Raw genomic sequence first — 17,761 nt, forward strand, 5'->3', positions numbered from 1 at the left:
AAGGACTAAAGCTTACCCTTAACTGACAGCCAACTTTTTCATAGGCTTTGATGAGTCTATTTCTGTGATACATCATTATCCCATAATGATCTTTATTTCGGCAGTTGAATCCAAAAGTAATTCTCACTGTTTTGGTCTTAAAATGTTAAGGAAAATACTTAAAAAAAAAAAAAAAACTTACTCTCTTCAAATCATCCTATTTCATCACTAATAGATCCTAAAATACAAAGAGAAGGACAAAGGAGAATTGGAGACCGCAGGTGGAGGACGGGGACACACGCCGACAGCGGGGGAGGACATGCCTGACTGATACATGCCCAGATGGCATAAAAAATAAAGGATACTAGCCAGGCGTGGTGGTGCACGTTTGTAATCTCAGCATTCGGGAGGCTGAGACTGGCGATCGCAGTTCTTGGACAGCCTCAGCTACTTAGTGAGGCCCTCCGCAACTTAGTGAGACCCGGTTTCAAAAATAAAGAATAAAACGCCGGGCGTGGTGGCGCACGCTTGTAATCCCCGCGCTTGGGAGGCGGAGACAGGAGGATCGCGCAGGTTCGAAGCCAGCCGCGCTGGCGTAAGAGACCCTGTTTCAAAAATATAAAATAGGTCTGGGAGTGTAGCCCGGAGGAAGAAGGGCTTCCAGGAACCCCAGTACCACCAAAAAAAATAAATAAATAAATAAAAATAAAGAATAAAGCTGGGCGTGGCGGTGCACGCTTGTAATCCCCACACTTGGGAGGCGGGGACAGGAGGATCACACAGGTTTGAAGCCAGTGGCGCTGGCTTAAGAGACCCTGTTTCAAAATAAAATATAAAAAAACAGGTCTGGGAATATAGCGCAGAGGTAGAAGGGTTTCCAGGAACCCCAGTACCACCAAAAAAATAAAAAATAAATAAATAATAATAATAATAATAATAATAATAATAATTAATAATAATAATAATAATAAATAATAATAAAAAAGAAAGAAAGAATAAAAAATAGGGCAGAGGATGTAGCTTGGAGGTCAAATTTAGCTTGGAGGTCAAATAAGGTTCCATCCCAAGACCCGCAAAAATAAATAAATAAATAAATAAATAAATAAATAAATAAAGGATACTAGAAACTTCGGCCGATAAACATCACGTTCTATGTAGGCAAGGCTCTTGGAAACTAGCTGTGTCTTCACTTTCTGTCCACGTAAGATGATCTGCATTCGTGGCTTTAGATATAGTATGCTACAGTAAGCCTGGAAAGAAGCAGCAGAATCAGTACTTTGCAAGTAATCACCCATACATTTGTTCAGTATTGCTCAATGTGGCTTTAGGGAGAACAGAAAAAAACATTTTTTTTTTTTTTGTACTGGGAACTGTACAGTCTAACCCCAGCCCTCTTTATTTTAAAAAAGGATCCTGCTAACTTGCTGAGGCCGTCCTCAAACCTGCTCTCCTCCTGTCTCAGCCTCCCAAATACTGGGACTACAGGCATGTGCTACCACATACAGCTCAGATGTGGCTTTTTTTTTTTTTTTTGGTGGTACTGGGGATTAAGTCCAAGGGCATTCTACCCCTGAGCTATATCCCCAGCCCTATTTTATTTTGATTTCGTAACAGGGTTGAAGAGAGTCTCACTACTTGCTGAGGTTGTTCTAGAACCTGTGATCTTCCTGTCACAGCCTCCCAAGTACTGGGATTGCAAGTGTGTGCGATCACGCACAGCCACATGTGGCTTTAAATAGCAAGCTATCACCTTGCCCTGATTAGAGACACGTATACGTATGAGCACACAATAAAGGACAGTTTCAGACCTCTCAGTGTCAGGTACATACTCACATACTGCTATTATGATTTAAAAAGAAAAAATAGCCGGGCGTGGTGGGCACGCTTGTCATCCCAGCATTCAGGAGGCGGAGACCGGAGGATCGCGGTTCGCGGACAGCCTCAGCTACTTAGTGAGGCCCTCTGCAACTCAGTGAGACCCGGCTTCAATATAAAGAATAAAAAATAGGGCAGGGGTGTAGCTCGGAGGTCAAATGCCCCTGGGTTCCACCCCAGACCCACAAAAACTAACAATAATGAGCAAGATATAATATAAACGATATTAAACAAGGTTGACATGAAAAAAGTTCTAAATGATGCACTAATACTTAAGCAGAATAGACAAGAAAAATGCTTTATCAAAACTGAGCTGTGAGCGCGCGTGGTGGCACACCCTTGTAATCCCCACGCTTGGGAGGCTGAGACAGGAGGATCGGGCAGGTTCGAAGCCAGCCTCAGCTGCTTAGTGAGGCTCTCAGCAACTTAGTGAGACCCTGTTTCCAAATAAAGAATAAAAGAGGTCTGGGAGAAGAGCCCGGAGGTAGAAAGCCTCTGGGTTCCACCCCCAGTACCACCACCAAAAAAAAAAGTGAGCTGTGAGCCAGGCGTGGTGCACACAGCCTTAGCAATATGAGGAGACTCTCAGTACAACCTAGCAAGACTAGTTCAAAACAAAAAATATAATCAAAAAACAAAAGAAGCTGGGAGCCAGGCATGATGGAGCATGCTTGTAACCCCAGTACTGGGAGGCTACAATAGGAGGACTGAAGATTCCAGGACAGCCTCAGCAAGCAGTGAGACTCTCATCAACTCAGTGAGACCCTGTTTCCAAATAAAATATAAAAATAGGTTTGAGTTTGTAGCCCTGAGGTATAATGCCCCTGGGTTCCATCCCCAGTACCAAAAAAGGGGGCGGGGCTGGAGTTGTGGCTTGGAGGTAAAATGACGCTAGCAACACACACACACACACACACACACACACACACACACACACACACACACACTGATCTGTAGCCAGAGTACGTTTTCATTTCTTAATACATGTACGCTAAGATACTTTAGAAATGTGGCCTAGCCGGGCATGGTGGCGCACACTTGTAATCCCAGCATTTGGGAGGCTGAGACAGGAGAATTGCGGTTTGCGGCAAGCCTCAGTTACATAGTGAGGCCCTTTGCAACTCAGTGAGACCCTGTTTCAAAATAAAAGAAAAAAGCCGGGCATGGTGGCACACGCTTGTAATCCCCACACTTGGGAAGTGGAGACAGGAGGATTGCGCAGGTTCGAAGCCAGCCTTGCCTATTTAAGAGACCCTGTTTCCAAATAAAAAATATAAAAATAGGTCTGGGAGTATAGCCCGGAGGTAGAAGGGTTCCATCCCCAGTACCACCAAAAAAAAAAAAAAAAAATAGGGTTAGGGATGTAGGTCGAAGGTAGAATGCCCCGGGGTTCAATCCCCAGTACCGAAAAGAATAAAAAGAAAAAAAAAATCAAAGCAAAACCCATCCCATTTCTAAGGTTAAGTCTCAAAGGTATCCATCACAAAGTCATGTTGATGTAGATGATCTTTTCACAGCATGTAAGTTACACTCTAGGAGGATAGCTATAGTTCAGTTGCCAAGTATTCTGTTCCAAATTGCTAAGAAAAACTCTGCTGCCCAATGACTGATTTATATGGCCATTATAAAATGTACTGATTGCAAGCCGGGCCTGGTGGCACAAGCTTGTAATCCCAGCACTTGGGAGGCTGAGGATCGTGGTCCACAAACAGCCTCCTTAGTGAGGCCCTCTGCAAGTCAGTGAGACCCTGCTTCAAAATAAAGGATAAATGACAGGGCTGGGGGTATAGCTCGGAGGTAGAATGCCCCTGGGTCCCATCCCCAGTACCACAAAAAATGAAAAATAAATAAAATATAAAATATATTGATTTCAGCATATTCAAATAATTTACCAATTCAAATCATCTAAGCATATGGAAAAACCTGTAAGCACAGTCAGACCCGATGACAAAGTTTCCTAAGCAAATAAAACCAGTGCACTGCTGGGAAATTTAGTAAGCTGGCTCTTGCCCAAGGCGCTTTCCCGCAGCAACCACAGGCGGCATGTATTATACATGTGCTGGCCACGGCGGCGCACGCTGGAAATCCTAGCACCTGGTAACTGGAGACGAGAGGATCACAGGTTCAAAGCCAGCCTTGGCTACTTTATGAGACCCTGTTTCAAAATAGGATGGGGCTATAGGTCAGAGGTAGAATGGCCCTGGGTTCAATCCCACAAAATAAAGAATTAATTACTTAGAACATACAGGTACAGAAGGTAGGTCAGCTGAACAGCTCCATTACTGGAGGACACACGACTCCACAAAGAAAGCTGAGTACATACCCTCAAGGAGTAGTCGCTCTCGGGGGCAATTTGGTCCATCCGTTCCTGCTTCTTGTATCCTTTCTTCCCTGTTATCTCATCTAAGTCCTCAGGAATCCTGATGTCGTATTTATCTTTTTCAAAGTCAAATTCAGTTGCATTTTTGTAGCTGTAAAAGTAATATTTAGAAAGAAGTAAAATTTAACATCGCAGCCAGGTAGGGAAGCAAATACTAAGTCCTTACAGAAGGAAAAAAATAAAACTTTACGGGGAACAGACGCAAAAGCAAGAAAAAAGACATAATCAGGGAAAACTATAATGCGCACACATTTTTGGTGGCAATGAAAATGGTACTCAGTCTACTCATTAAATAGTCTGTTTCTTAAAAAATTAGTAATGCAGGTACCATATGACCCGGCAACTACTCCGACGCATATACCTTGGAAAACAAAGACTGTATTTCCACAAAAGCTGTACATGAATGTTTACAGAATTTGTAGTAACTCTGAACTTGGCCCCAGGTGTCCTTTAACAGGTGAACGGTTACACAATGGGATCTGTCTGCACAGGACAGTATTAAAAAGAAATCAAGCAAACTGCTCAAGCACACAGGAATCAGACCCACCTCTATGGATGAGAGTTTACTGCTTTAGGAGGATGCTTAGGGTCTGTTAGGCAAGTATTCTAGAGTATTACACAAATTTTTAAACACTCCTGTTTTCTGTGACTGCATTAAGCAATATGGCCATCATAAAAAATATTCAAATGTTTCAGCAATTTAAATAGCATAAAGACCATAAGCACCGTTAGATCTAATGAGAAAGAAGTCAATCCACAGGTTCATCACTGTAGGGCTTTGTACAACACCGTTTTTTTTGTTTGTTTCTTTTTTGGTGGTACTGGGGTTCCTGGAAGCCCTTCTACCTCTGGGCTGCACTCCCAGACCTATTTTTTATATTTTTATTTGGAATCTGGGTCTCTTAAGCCAGCATGGCTGGCTTCGAACCTGCGCGATCCTCGTGTCTCCGCCTCCCAAGCGCGGGGATTACAAGCGTGCCCACCACGCCCGGCTGTACACGCCCACCACGCCCGGCTGTACACCGTTTGAAATGACAAACTGATAAGAAGGTGACAGGGAAGAAGTTGCTAGGAAGGAGGAGTGGCCACAAAGGGCAGGGCGAGGGCCCTGTGGAGGCCAGCGTGTCCTCTATACTGACCACGTCAAGGACAGCACCCTGTCACCATCCACAGTACTACTGTACTATGTGTTATATTACCATTAGGGAAACTGGGCGGATGCGGTCTCTGTATTATTTCTTAGAGCTGCACATCAATCCACAATTATCTTAAGACAAAGCTTAACTGAATCAAAGAAAAACCTCCAGGAAAAGAGAGAAGGAGGTCAAAGCAAGAATAAACAAATAGAAACCTAGAAAGTGAGAAAAGCAGGTGTGTGTGTGTGTGTGTGTGTGTGTGTGTGTGTGTGTGTGTGTGTTGTGTGTGTGTGTGTGTGTTATTGGGGATGGACCCAGGGGGCATTCTACCTCTGAGCTACAACCCCCCCAGCCCTATTTTTTTTTTCTTTCTTTCTTTTTTTCTTTGGTGGTACTGGGGTTCCTGGAAGCCCTTCTACCTCTGGGCTACACTCCCAGACCCATTTTATATTTTTTTATTTGGAAACAGGGTCTCTTCAAGCCAGCAAGGCTGGCTTCAAACCAGCGCGATCCCCCTGTCTCCGCCTTTCCCGGCAAACCAAGCTCAGCAATTTAATGAGTCTTTGTTCGGGGACAGCCTCAGCTCCACCGCGCCCAGCTTTATTCTTCGAGACCAGGTCTCACCGAGTGCCAAGGCCCTCACTCAGTAGCCGAGTAGTCCGCGAACTGCGACCCTCCTGTCTGTCTCCCAAATGCCAGGATTAGGATCATATGCACCGCCACACCCAGCTTTGTTTTGACATTCTTTTTTTTGAGGTTCTGGGGGTGGAACCCAGAGGCATTCGACCTCCGAACTACACCCCCTGCCCAACTTTATTCTTTATTTTGAAACAAGGTCTCACTGAGCTGTGGAGGGCCTAAGTAGCTGAGGCTGTCCGCGAACTGTGATCCTCCTGTCTCAGCCTCCTGAATGCTGGGCTGACAAGTCTGAGCTTTAGGCTCACCGCTTTCTGTGCTTTACTCCTACAGCTCACTGAGCCTCAGATCTCTCAATGTCACACACTAGTCTTCATTTTTTTTTTTTTTTTTTTTTTTGGTGGTACTGGGGTTCCTGGAAACCCTTCTGCCTCCGGGCTACACTCCCAGACTTATGTTATATTTTTATTTGGAAACAGGTCTCTTAAGCCAGAGCGGCTGGCTTTGAACCTGACCCTCCTGTCTCCACCTCCCAAGCGCGGGGTTATAAGCGCGCGCCCCCACGCCCGGCACTAGTCTTCAATTTTAAAGCTTTCATTTGCAAAGGATTTCATCCTTAAATGGAGATGCATGTATGTATGCATGTATGTATGTATGTATGTATGTATGTATGTATAGTTTGGGTTTGTGTTTTTTTTTTTGCGATACTTAGGATTGAACCCAGGGGCATCTACTTCCGAACTACATCCCTAGCCTAATTCTAATTCTAATTTTGAAACAGGGTCTCACTAGGTTGATGAGAATCTCACTACTTGTGATCGAATCCACGCTCTTCCTGTCTTAGCCTCCAAGCAGCAGGATTAGTAATACAAATCTCATCTATATCACTTTGCTCACCAAATGCTAGATTCATGCTGAGCTTTAAGTAATAGACAAAATGGCCAAGTATTTCTCTTCCTAACTTTCAAATGCTGGACTTGAAGCCTGGGTTTTGTCTTCTGTTTTTGTTTTTTTTTTCTCCCATATTTTGAGAAGGGACAGAATAATAAAGAGTAGAGTATTAATGGATACTGAATGGCAGAAACAGGAAACATTGTTAACAAAATGAAAATATTTCAAATTGAACCCAAAATGACCTCAATAATTTCCAGTTTTGTCCTTGCAAAAGTAAATCATTAACTAGGCAAAAGAAATAAGTACCTTAATTTCTACTCTGTGTAACAATGAATGAACAGAATGATACCAATCCTGTATATATACTTTAGTTCCTAAAGGGCCCACTGGCTGAAGTCTACATTTACCTTCTAAGATTCCAAATGATGATCCTTGTCCCCTTCTTACCCATAATAGCATCAAGTTCTGCCAGTAATTTCTGTTCCGTAGTAAATAGAGAATGTTCCAGAATTGCAGCAAGGCTTGCTTTTGATTCTGCTAAATTAATCATCTGTCGTATATCATTAGTTAAAGAATGAGATAACCTAAATATTTTTCCCCATTATAACACAGAAAACAACTCTAAGAGAGTTGAGTGGTGTCACACTCCTGTAATCCCAGTACTCAGGAAGCTGAGACAGGAGGATCACAGGCTCGAAGCCAGTCTCAGCAACTTCATAAGGCTCTCAGCAACTTGGTGAGACCCTGTTTCAAAATAAAATGGCACGGGAGCAAAACTCAAAGGTAGGATGCCCCTGAGTTCAATCCCCAGCACCACATACACACAAAAAAAATCAATACATAAATCAATACATAAATAAAAAATTTGAAAAAGGGCTGGGGACATAGCTCAGAGGTAGAATGTCCCTGGTTTAAGTCTTAGTACCAAAAAAAATTAAATAAATTTAAAAATATATATATATTCGTTTGGTTTCAAATGAACACCAGAAAGCTTATTATTCTTACCTAATTTAATGCTTTCCAATATTCCAACGTGGGTTTTTTTTCTTGCGGCACTGGGGACTGAAGCCAGGGGCATTCTATCTCTGAGCTACAACCACAGCCTTATTTTATTCTTTTATTTTAAAACAAGGTCTTACTGACTTGTGGAGGGCCTCACTAATTTGCTGAGGCTGGCCGCAAACCTGTGATCCTGCCTCAGCCTCCCAAGTACTGGGATTACAAGCATGTACCATCACACCTGGCTACACAGGAAGAATTTTCTTAAAGTTATCTTAGTTTTCACAGTTATTACCGAAATTTCCAAACCAGACCACAAGTCTTATTAATCTACCATAAGCATGAAATAAAGAGAGCAATTGGGAAAAGAAATTGTGTGTGTGGTGATGAGAAGGGAAACCAGGGCCTCACTCATGCTAGGTATGTGCTCTAAAATTAACTGCCCCTCCCTCTGGCCCCATGATATGCCACCACCTTCTACTGAGGATCTGGAAGCTGAGTTCCCACAGAGGACAGAACACGAGCTTTAGATGTAGGGTAAAGGCAGTGTACACAGGTAAGAGCTGGAATAGGTGTCACTAAGAAACAAGAATTGGGAAAAAGGCAAAACTGGGGGATAAGCCGGGCATGGTGGCGCACACTTGTCACCCCAGCATGCAGGAGGCGGGAACCAGAGGTTCGAGGTTGGCAGCCAGCCTCAGCTACTTAACGAGGCCCTCGGTAACTCAGTGAGACTCTGTTTCAAAAATGAAAAGACTAAAACATAGGGCTTGGGGTATAGCTCAAAGGTACAATGCCCCTGGGTTCCATCCCCAGTACTGCAAAACAGTAAGTAAGTAAACACTGGGAGACATTCTTCAGCTTCTATTTCCATGTTGAAAGGATATGGTGCCTGTTGAATGCCACTATCGGGACAACAACATGCTCTGCTTTTATGACTTCCAGGTAGGTCTGAGATAAGAAGCCCACACTCATGGTCTCGCCATTTTTGGTAAAAACGATGGCGTCTTTACCCAGACGCATGGAGCCGGACTTGAAGCCATTGCCGTATAATCCAACTGGGACGTGGCCGTTCATGGTGACTTTGTCACTGAAGCCAAAGCTGAGAGAAAAGACAGGTTTTAAGTCAACACCCATAGTCTCCGAAAGTTTAAATTCAGCAAGTGTAACGGATTCCAATTAAAAGCCTAAGTATAAATGCTGGCCACACCCCTCCTGGTGGTACTACCTTGGGCAAATTACATTTATTCTATTTTGGTATGTTTTCCTATCTCTGAAACAAAGAAAACCGATCGAGGTCACAGAGCTGTGAGATTACGGGTGCTAACACGTAGCTCACTGCTGGCGCCGCGCGCCTCTGCTAAATGGCTGCGCTGTAACCTGGGCTCCCGGGACCTAAGGATTTTACCCCGTGAATCTTCCTGAGTGCTGACACTCGCCTGTTCGCAGCAGGCCCGCAGCGGATGATTGATGATGGGATCAGATCACTCTCTGGCAGCACCAGGAGTAGCTGCAGGGACAGCAGAAGGCCTCAGCTTCTAAATCCTTCCTTTACCCTGTGCTACACGTTTCCGTGTCCATTTCAGGCAAACTTGGTCCATACTGGTCCTGTTCTGACCCCACAGCCCACGGCCCAGGACTACCTTGTGTTGCTTTCCCTTCTCTGAATCTGTTTTTTGTTATGGTACTGGGGACGGAACCCAGGGGCGCTGCACCTCCCAGCTACACCCCAGCCCTATTTTTTTGTCTTTTTTTATTTTTGAAACAGGGCCTCACTGAGTTGCAGAGGGCCTCACTAAGTAGCTGAGGCTGGCCGTGAACTGCGATCCTCCGGTCTCAACCTCCTGGATGCGGGATTTCAAGCGTGCGCCCCCATGCCTGGCCGAATCTCTTTAAAAAATCAGCACCACCCTCCCCCACCCGGCCCCTGGCAAGGTTTAGTAGGAATCCTTGTTACAACTGATATGCACTGGAATATAAACAGCTGGCATCAGAGTGCTAAACGCTAAAGGCACGGTGGCGTTTCAGGTAAGCAGGACGGGAAGGGGCGATGAGAACGTGGTACTGTGACTCTTAGACAACCACTCATACTGTGGGTATGCATTTCATATTTAAAAAGCAAAGACAAGCAATGGCCGGAAGCATGACACGCAAAGTCCTTCCGCTAGGCGCCCGTGACCCTCACGGGCGGCCGTGCTCATACCTCAGCATCTTGTGTAACTTGTCCGGCGTCATCCCGTTCCCGTTATCAGTGAACGTCAGGCATATGCAGTCACTTATCACCGTCTTGTCAATCCATATCTGCTTAGCGTTCACATCAGGATCATACGCATTGTCTGGGACAAAAACGGTTTTGAGAAATTTTGAGTTTGCATTTTAAAGAAGACCAATTAGTTCAGAAGAGTTCTATAACAAGCAAAAGAATACTACATTTTAAGGCTATTTTTAACAGCTACAATTTTTAGAAACTTATATGGTTGGAAAACAGAAAACTAAACTGCTAGTCCTGCAAAATGAGCCCTTTCTAAAGTCCTTCATGTTAAGTAGAGAGCAAAGACTGGCGCCTGTCACATTTAAGAAATATATCAAACATCACTGAACAGCTGTCAAGAGGGGGCCCCACCCCACCGGCTATCATAAGGAAACTAAGAATTGAATGTTACCTAGCACCTTGAGTTGACACTCAAGACATACACCCACCATTTATATAGGGGCATTCGACCTCCGAGCTACACCCCCAGCCCCATTTTTTATTCTTTATTTTGAAACAGGGTCTCACGAGGTTGCAGAGGGCCTCACTGAGTAGCTGAGGCTGGCCATGAACCTGTGATCCTCTGGTCTCAGCCTCCCAAGTACTGGGATTCCAGGCGTGCGCCACCACGCCCAGCTCACAACCATTATTAAACAAACAAGGGCACAGTACCACTTTCTGCCAAGCTACACACACAGATGGAAAGTCCGCCTTCTATAAAGCCTCTGCACCTGTGGCCTGGTCATCTTCATCACTTTCTTCTGGCTCAGGCGCGCCTGTCACTGCATTCCTCGCATCAGGCTATGCAGTACACTCACTTCTCTCAGAATAGGTGAGTAGAAAAGGAATACACTTAAAAATGATAAATATCTGAATGGTACCAGTAATAATATTACCTCATCAACTTGTGAATTATCCAAGATCCATCTGATATTCCCTAACTGATAAAAATACATTCTGAGCCAGCACAGTGGCCCACACTTGTAATCCCAGTACTTGAGAGGCTGAGACAGGAGGGTCACAGGTTCACAGCCAGCCTCAGCTACTTAGTGAGGCCCTCTGCAGCTTAGTGAGACTGTTTTAAAAAAATAAAAAATAGGGCTGCAGGTGTAACTCAGACGTAGAAAGAATGACCCTGGGTTCAATCCTCAGTACAGCACACACACACACACACACACCAAAAAAAAAATTGGGAATCTTTACTAAATATAAATAATGGTTTTCAAATTATCCTTCTATAAAGGAGCCTATAATCTAATCTTTTTCCCCAAATACTTCAGAAAAACAATGTTTCATTAAAATTTGGTACCACAAAGAGCACCATAAAAGTTATAGGTATCTCCTCTGGGTTGATATAAAAATAAGACCATTAGCCGGGCGTGGTGGCACACACTTGTAATCCCCGCGTTTAGGAGGCTGAGACAGGAGGATCACACAAGTTTGAAGCCAGCCTCAGCTACTTAGTGAGGCTCTCAGCAACTTAGTGAGATCCTGTTTCCAAATAAAGTATAAAATAGGTCTGGGAGTATAGCCCGGAGGTAGAAAGCCCCTGGGTTCCATCCCCAGTGCCAGACACACACAAAAAAAGACCATCAGCTGGGCATGGTGGTGCACACCTGTCCTCCTAGTAGTTGGGAGGCTAAGGCAGGAGGATCCCAGGGTCAAGGCTAGCCGCATCAGCTTAGTAAGCCCCTCTACAACTTAGTAAGGCCCTGTTTCAAAACAAAATAGGGCTGGGTCTGTAGCTCAAAGGAAGAACAACCCTAGGTTCAATTCTCTGTACCCCACACACAAACAAAAAAAAGAAGAGCTGCAATGTCACAGGGGATCCACTTTGGATTTTGAAAAAACCACCTGAAGGATGCTTATTTAAAAGTTCCTTCTTTTTCCTGCACATCTAAGATAAAGCCCTTCTTGGGTAAAGAATCTAAAGTATACAAAAGCATTCCTAAGAATAAAAATTGCCTTATGTTTTTAAAACACCTGAATTCTAAAAAAATATTTTTGTGTATAAATTTTCCTAAGAAAAAACAATTTTGAGCCCATAATGCTAACCTGACCACAGCCTTGCCTTCTTTCTCACATTCACTAAAACACTTTTTTTTTTTGGTACTATGGATGGAACCCAGGAGCCTTCTACCTCTAGGCTACACCTCCAGACCTATTTTATACGTTATTTGGGAACAGGGTCTCACACTAAGTTGCTGAGAGCCTCACTAAGCTGCTGAGGCTCGCTTCCAACCTGTGATCCTCCTGTCTCTGCCTCCCAAGCACGGGGATGACAAGCGTGCGCCACCACGCCCGGCTCACTAAAACACTATTAAAATAGGTGAGCATGGTGGGCATGCTGTGATCCAAGTGCCTGGGAGGCTGAGGTAGGAGGAATGCGGGTTCACAGCCAGCCTCGGCAACTTGGTGAAACCCCCTTTTAAATAATCATGCTAGGGAGTATAACTTGGAGGGAGAATGTTGCCGAGTTCAACCCTAAGCACCCCCAAAAAACTATTAAAATATCATCCTAGCCTGGCGTGGCGGCCCACACCTGTAATACCGCCGACCGAGAAGGCAGTGGCAGAATAACAAGTTCAAGGCCAACCTGGGCAACTTGAGAAAGAAACTCTCAAAATAAAAAAAACTGCTGGGGAAACAGCTCATTAATAGAATTCTTGCCTAGCATAAACCCATGATCCCTGGGTTCAATTCCAAATACCATCATTAATGCATAAATAAACAAATCCCAGCCGCACATGGTGGTGCATGCTCAGTGAGTGGGAGGCTGAGATAGGAGGGTCGCAGGTTCGCAGCCAGCCTCAGCTACTGAGTGAGGCCCTCTGCAATTTAGTGAGACCCTGTTTCAAAAGAAAAGAATAAAAAATAGGCCTAAGGGTGTAGCCCAGAGGTAGACTGCCCCTAGATTCTATCACCACTATCACAAAAATAAGTCCCTAATCACCCTATTTCTCGGAAGAAGCAGTAATTATCATAAACCTAACATACTAATTTTCCTACTAACACACAAAAGAGAACCCACTCTTTATTTCAATATCAAAGTTCATCAACTAAGCAAATTAAGTCCTAGATGTTAGGAGCACTGGGGTAGCACTACAAGGACTGCCGGGCAGCGGTTACTTTGACACTCATTGGAATAGTTATGCGAAGTCAAGTCTTATCACAAATGCAATCATTCAAGATACTTTTGGTCTTTTAAAATAGAAAACCTGCTTATTATTTTTTAATAAAATGTCTTTTATAACTGCAAGCAAGAGATAGTATATGAAATGTCAATTTACATACCTATTAATTCAGCAACTGCACTGAATGGCCAAGTATGACTAGTAGAATTTGTATGTAAAAACTTCGGGCAAAGCTGAAACAAACCAATGATTCATGTAAATTAATTCAGGACTAATTTTTGAGAACAAAAAGCAATAGAACTTGTTTGTCCCCAGAGAAAACAACCCTGAGACCAACCAGAAGTGAAAGAGCTCCAGGACATATCTGGAAGATAAAGCAACAAAATGAAGGCTGGGAACCAGCTAAGAAGCATACACACCATGACTCACTTCGCAATCCCCGTCTCCCGTGCCCATGATGTCAGCCAGCCCAATCCCTACAGTTACCTGCCTTGCAAGATCTATTTTAAAATGCCCCAGCCAAGGTCCGAAATTTTGTAACATCAATTCCTACTCTCCCAATGCAAGAGAAACAACTTTGCCAGGGGAGTGTGATCCTGTCAGCTTATTAGACCTAATAAACTTCCTAGCTTTGCTTGGTCAACAGTCACTATTTGATACTTTTTTGTGTGTAGTACTGGATTTAACCCAGGGCTTTCTACCTCTGAGCTATAGCCCTAGCCCTATTTAATTTAATTTATTTATTTATTTCGCAGTACTAGAGATGAAAGCCAGGGGCATTCTACCTATGAGCTGTACCTCCAGCCCTATTTTTCTTTTCATTCTTGATTTTTAAACAAGTTCTCACTCACTAGGTTGTGGAGGGCCTCACTGAGTTGTTGAGGCTAGCCCTGAACCTGTGGTCCTCCAGGTTCAGCTTCCCAAGTACTAGGATTACAAGCATGTGCCACCACGCCTATTTGAAACTTTTATTTGACTATATTATATACAAGTTCATTAGAGTCACACTTGTACTAACACAATATCTACAAACTCTTCAATGTCACACAGTGGTTCCAATTAAACAAACCATCCTGATTTCCATGGTTTTTTACATCTGCTTTTACTCACAGCAATAGAGTATGAAAGAATATGCCAATTAACCTCATGCCGTAGGGAACTCTCCAGTTTTCTGAGTGACAGACAAATCACATGTATAAAGATGTACACATGCTTTTACAAAGGCTGAGGCTTGAAAATTGCACTGTGCAGAGAATTTACATGCAATCTTTTTTGTGTTCATTTTGAATATTCTCTCATATTTAAAGGAAAAAGAGGGCACTGTGTTAAGTGTAAAAAATTGTAGAAAGAGGATTAGATCATAAAGCCAAGACATTTATAGTGCTCAGCTGTTGCCACCAGGCACCAGGAAGGGCCCACTTTCCCTCTGTCCACCCTGCATTAAGGGAATCCCGCAAGCCTTTGGTAGCATTCATCAGGTTGAAAACCTCGCAAAGGACAAATGATATCTGGCATACATACAGTGTGCACTTTCAATAGCACACATTCGTGCAATACGGAGTACATGGAAATCAGACTTTCTTGAGCATACATAAGTTTCCAATGAAAATCAATTTCCAGATTTTCATCTTGCACAACGCGGTTTTTCTCAAATTAATCTGCTTGAGAACATGGCAGCAGCCAGCCATCGGGAAGATCTGCCAGTCCCAACTCTTCCCTTTCTCTTACCAAGAAAGATCAGATAGGACAAAAAACAAACAAAAAAACTATGTAAGGCGGGAGTGGGTGGGGGTCTCGTTTTGGGGCACCCCATCACCTCAGTGTGATGCTCTCATTTGCAATAAATCCTACTTTAACTCTGCACCCACGTCCCAGCTTTCATTCCTATACTGGCCAAAGAAAAGAACTCACGGGTGACGACACCAAAACCGTAACAAAATGGGGCATTTGGGCCCATACTGCTAGACGGCGAATGTCGGTGTAATGTAGAGTGTGGCTGTAGGGAAGTCGGTTTTCATTTAGTATCCTCATTGTCTACACTGACTCCAAACAGAAAAGCTACACTTCACTCTCGATTATGAGGCCCAGGAGGCAAAGAGGATGGGTGGCAGTTAGAAATAAAGAATGTCAGCCGGGCGCGGTGGCGCACACTTGTAATCCCAGCATTCGGGAGGCTGAGACTGGAGGATCGCAGTTTGTGGACAGCCTCAGCTACTCAGTGAGGCCCTCTGCAACTTTGTGAGGTCCTGTTTCAAAATAAAGAATAAAAAGTAGTTCTGGGGGTGTAGCTCAAAGATGGAATGCCCATGGGTTCCATCCCCAGACCCGCAAAAACATAAAGAATTTAAAACCGGGCACAGTGGCTCATTGCTACGGTCCCAGTACTTGAAAAGCTGACACAGGAGGATCACACGTTCAAGGACAACAGCCTCAGCATGTAAAGAAACTCTCATCAACAGAGCAAAACTCTGTTTGAAAAATTTAAAAAATAGCCCCGCATCATGGTGAACACTTGTAATCCCAGCATTTGGGAGGCTGAGACAGGAGTATTGAGGTTCACAGACAGCCTCAGCTACAACTTAGGCCCTTTGCAACTCAGACCCTGTTTCAAAAATAAAAATAAAGTAAAATAAAAATAGGGCAGAGGGTGTAGCTCGGAGGTAGAAAGGCCCTGGGTTCTGTCCCCAGTACCACAAACACACACGAAGTGGCTTTAGGGGTATTTAAACTTAAGTGGGTTTTTTTCAGATATTCTTAATGCTACATCTCTTTAGCTGGAAAAGAAAAATACCCTTCAATAGCCAAGGCAGTGTAACACACCCACACCAAACACACTCGAAGCAAGCAGACTATGGGGCACGTTCACAAAGTGTGTGACTCTGAGCAAGAAGCTTAAGCTGTCCCTAAGTTGTCGCCTGTGTAACTGAGGATGGTAACAGCACCAGTTCACCAGGCTGCTAAAACAATCACATAACTTAAATATTTACAAGTGCTCTAGAAAAAGTCTGGTAGCCGAGCACGGTGACGCACGCCTGTGATCCCAGTGCTTAGGAGGCCGAGACAAGAGGACCACAGGTTCAAGGACAGACTCAGCAAGTAGTGATACTCTCATCAACCTAAAGACCCTGTTCAAAAACAGAGCCCGGCCGGGCGTGGTGGCGCACGCTTGTAATCCCCAGGCTTGGGAGGCGGAGACAGGGGGATCACAGTTCTCAGTCTCAGCTCCTACTTAGTGAGGCCCATTGCAACTCAGTAAGACTCTGTTTCAAAAATAAAGAATAGCCGCACGTGGTGGCGCACGCTTGTAATCCCCATGCTTGGGAGGCGGGAACAGGAGGATCGTGCAGGTTCAAAGCCAGCCTCTCTTGTTTAAGAGACCGTTTCCAAATAAAAATATAAGAAATAGGTCTGGGAGTGTAGCCCAGAGAAGGATTTCCAGGAAAACCAGTATCACCAAAAATCAAAAACAAACAACACAAAAAAACATAGAGCTGGAGATGTAGCCTGGAGGTAGAATGCCTCTGGGTTCCATCCCCAGTACTGCAAAAAACAAAATAATAAAAAGAGAAAGATGAAATACCGCCCCCCCTTTTTGCAGGTCTGGGGATGAAACCCAGGGACATTCGACCTCCGAGCTGTACCCCCTGCCCTGTTTTTTATTCTTTATTTTGAAATAGAGTCTCACCAAGTTACAGAAGGCCTCTCTATGTAGCTGAGGCTGTCCACAAACCATGATCCTCTGGTCTCAGCCTCCCGAATGCTGGGATTACAAGTGAGAGCCACCACACCCACGCCCAGCTGAAATATCCTTTTAAAGGAAGATCTGAGCTCATATAAATATAAGGAAACTTCAAAGTACTTGCCTAACTTACATTACGCCCTAGGTTCGATCCCCAGTACCAAAAAATAAAAATAAGAAATCCAGCTGGGCATGGTGGCGCACACTAATAATCCCAGCATCCAGAAGGCAGAGACCGGAGGACTGCGGTTGTGGACAGCCTCATCTACTTAGAGAGGCCCTTTGCAACTCAGTGAGACCTGTTTCAAAAATAAAAGGACTGGGCTGGGCGTGGCGGCGCACACTTGTAATCCCCGCGCTTGGGAGGCAGAGACAGGAGGATCGCGCAGGTTCGAAGCCAGCTGCGTGCGCTGGCTTAGGAGACCCTGTTTCCAAATAAAAATGTAAAAATAGGTCTGGGAGTGTAGCCCAGAGGTAGAAGGGCTTCCAGGAACCCCAGTACCACCTAAATAAATAAATAAATAAATAAATAAATAAATAAATAAATGGACTGGCAAGGTATGGTGGTACATGCTTGTAATCCCAACATTTGGGAGGCTGGGACAGGATTGTGCAGGTTCAAAGCCAGCCTCAGCTACTTAGTGGGCCCCTTTGCAACTCAGTGAGACCTTATTTCAAAATAAATTTTAAAAAAATAGGGCTGAGGGTGTTGCTGGGAGGTAGATTGCCCCTGGGTTC

The 17,761-nt window shown here is 44.2% G+C and overlaps 1 protein-coding gene across 2 annotated transcripts in view; it reads right to left on the reverse strand.

The window, feature by feature from the left end:
* Positions 1-17,761, reverse strand: part of MORC3 (MORC family CW-type zinc finger 3) — a gene marked incomplete at both ends in the record, with an annotated part of 57,249 nt that overhangs the window by 26,342 nt on the left and 13,146 nt on the right. Inside the window, 7 exons of one of the 2 annotated variants that reach the window (XM_080695876.1) lie at positions 17-136; positions 1,101-1,229; positions 4,178-4,325; positions 7,308-7,484; positions 8,792-9,001; positions 10,103-10,235; positions 13,445-13,517. In XM_080695876.1, the coding sequence (XP_080552002.1) occupies positions 17-136; positions 1,101-1,229; positions 4,178-4,325; positions 7,308-7,484; positions 8,792-9,001; positions 10,103-10,235; positions 13,445-13,517 (990 nt within the window). Of the gene's footprint in view, positions 1-16; positions 137-1,100; positions 1,230-4,177; positions 4,326-7,307; positions 7,485-8,781; positions 9,002-10,102; positions 10,236-13,444; positions 13,518-17,761 lie in introns of both variants that reach the window. The other variant, XM_080695877.1, reaches the window with a different exon arrangement.

This window comes from Muscardinus avellanarius (assembly GCF_963383645.1).
Source record: "Muscardinus avellanarius genome assembly, chromosome: 5".
Taxonomy (NCBI): Eukaryota; Metazoa; Chordata; class Mammalia; order Rodentia; family Gliridae; genus Muscardinus; species Muscardinus avellanarius.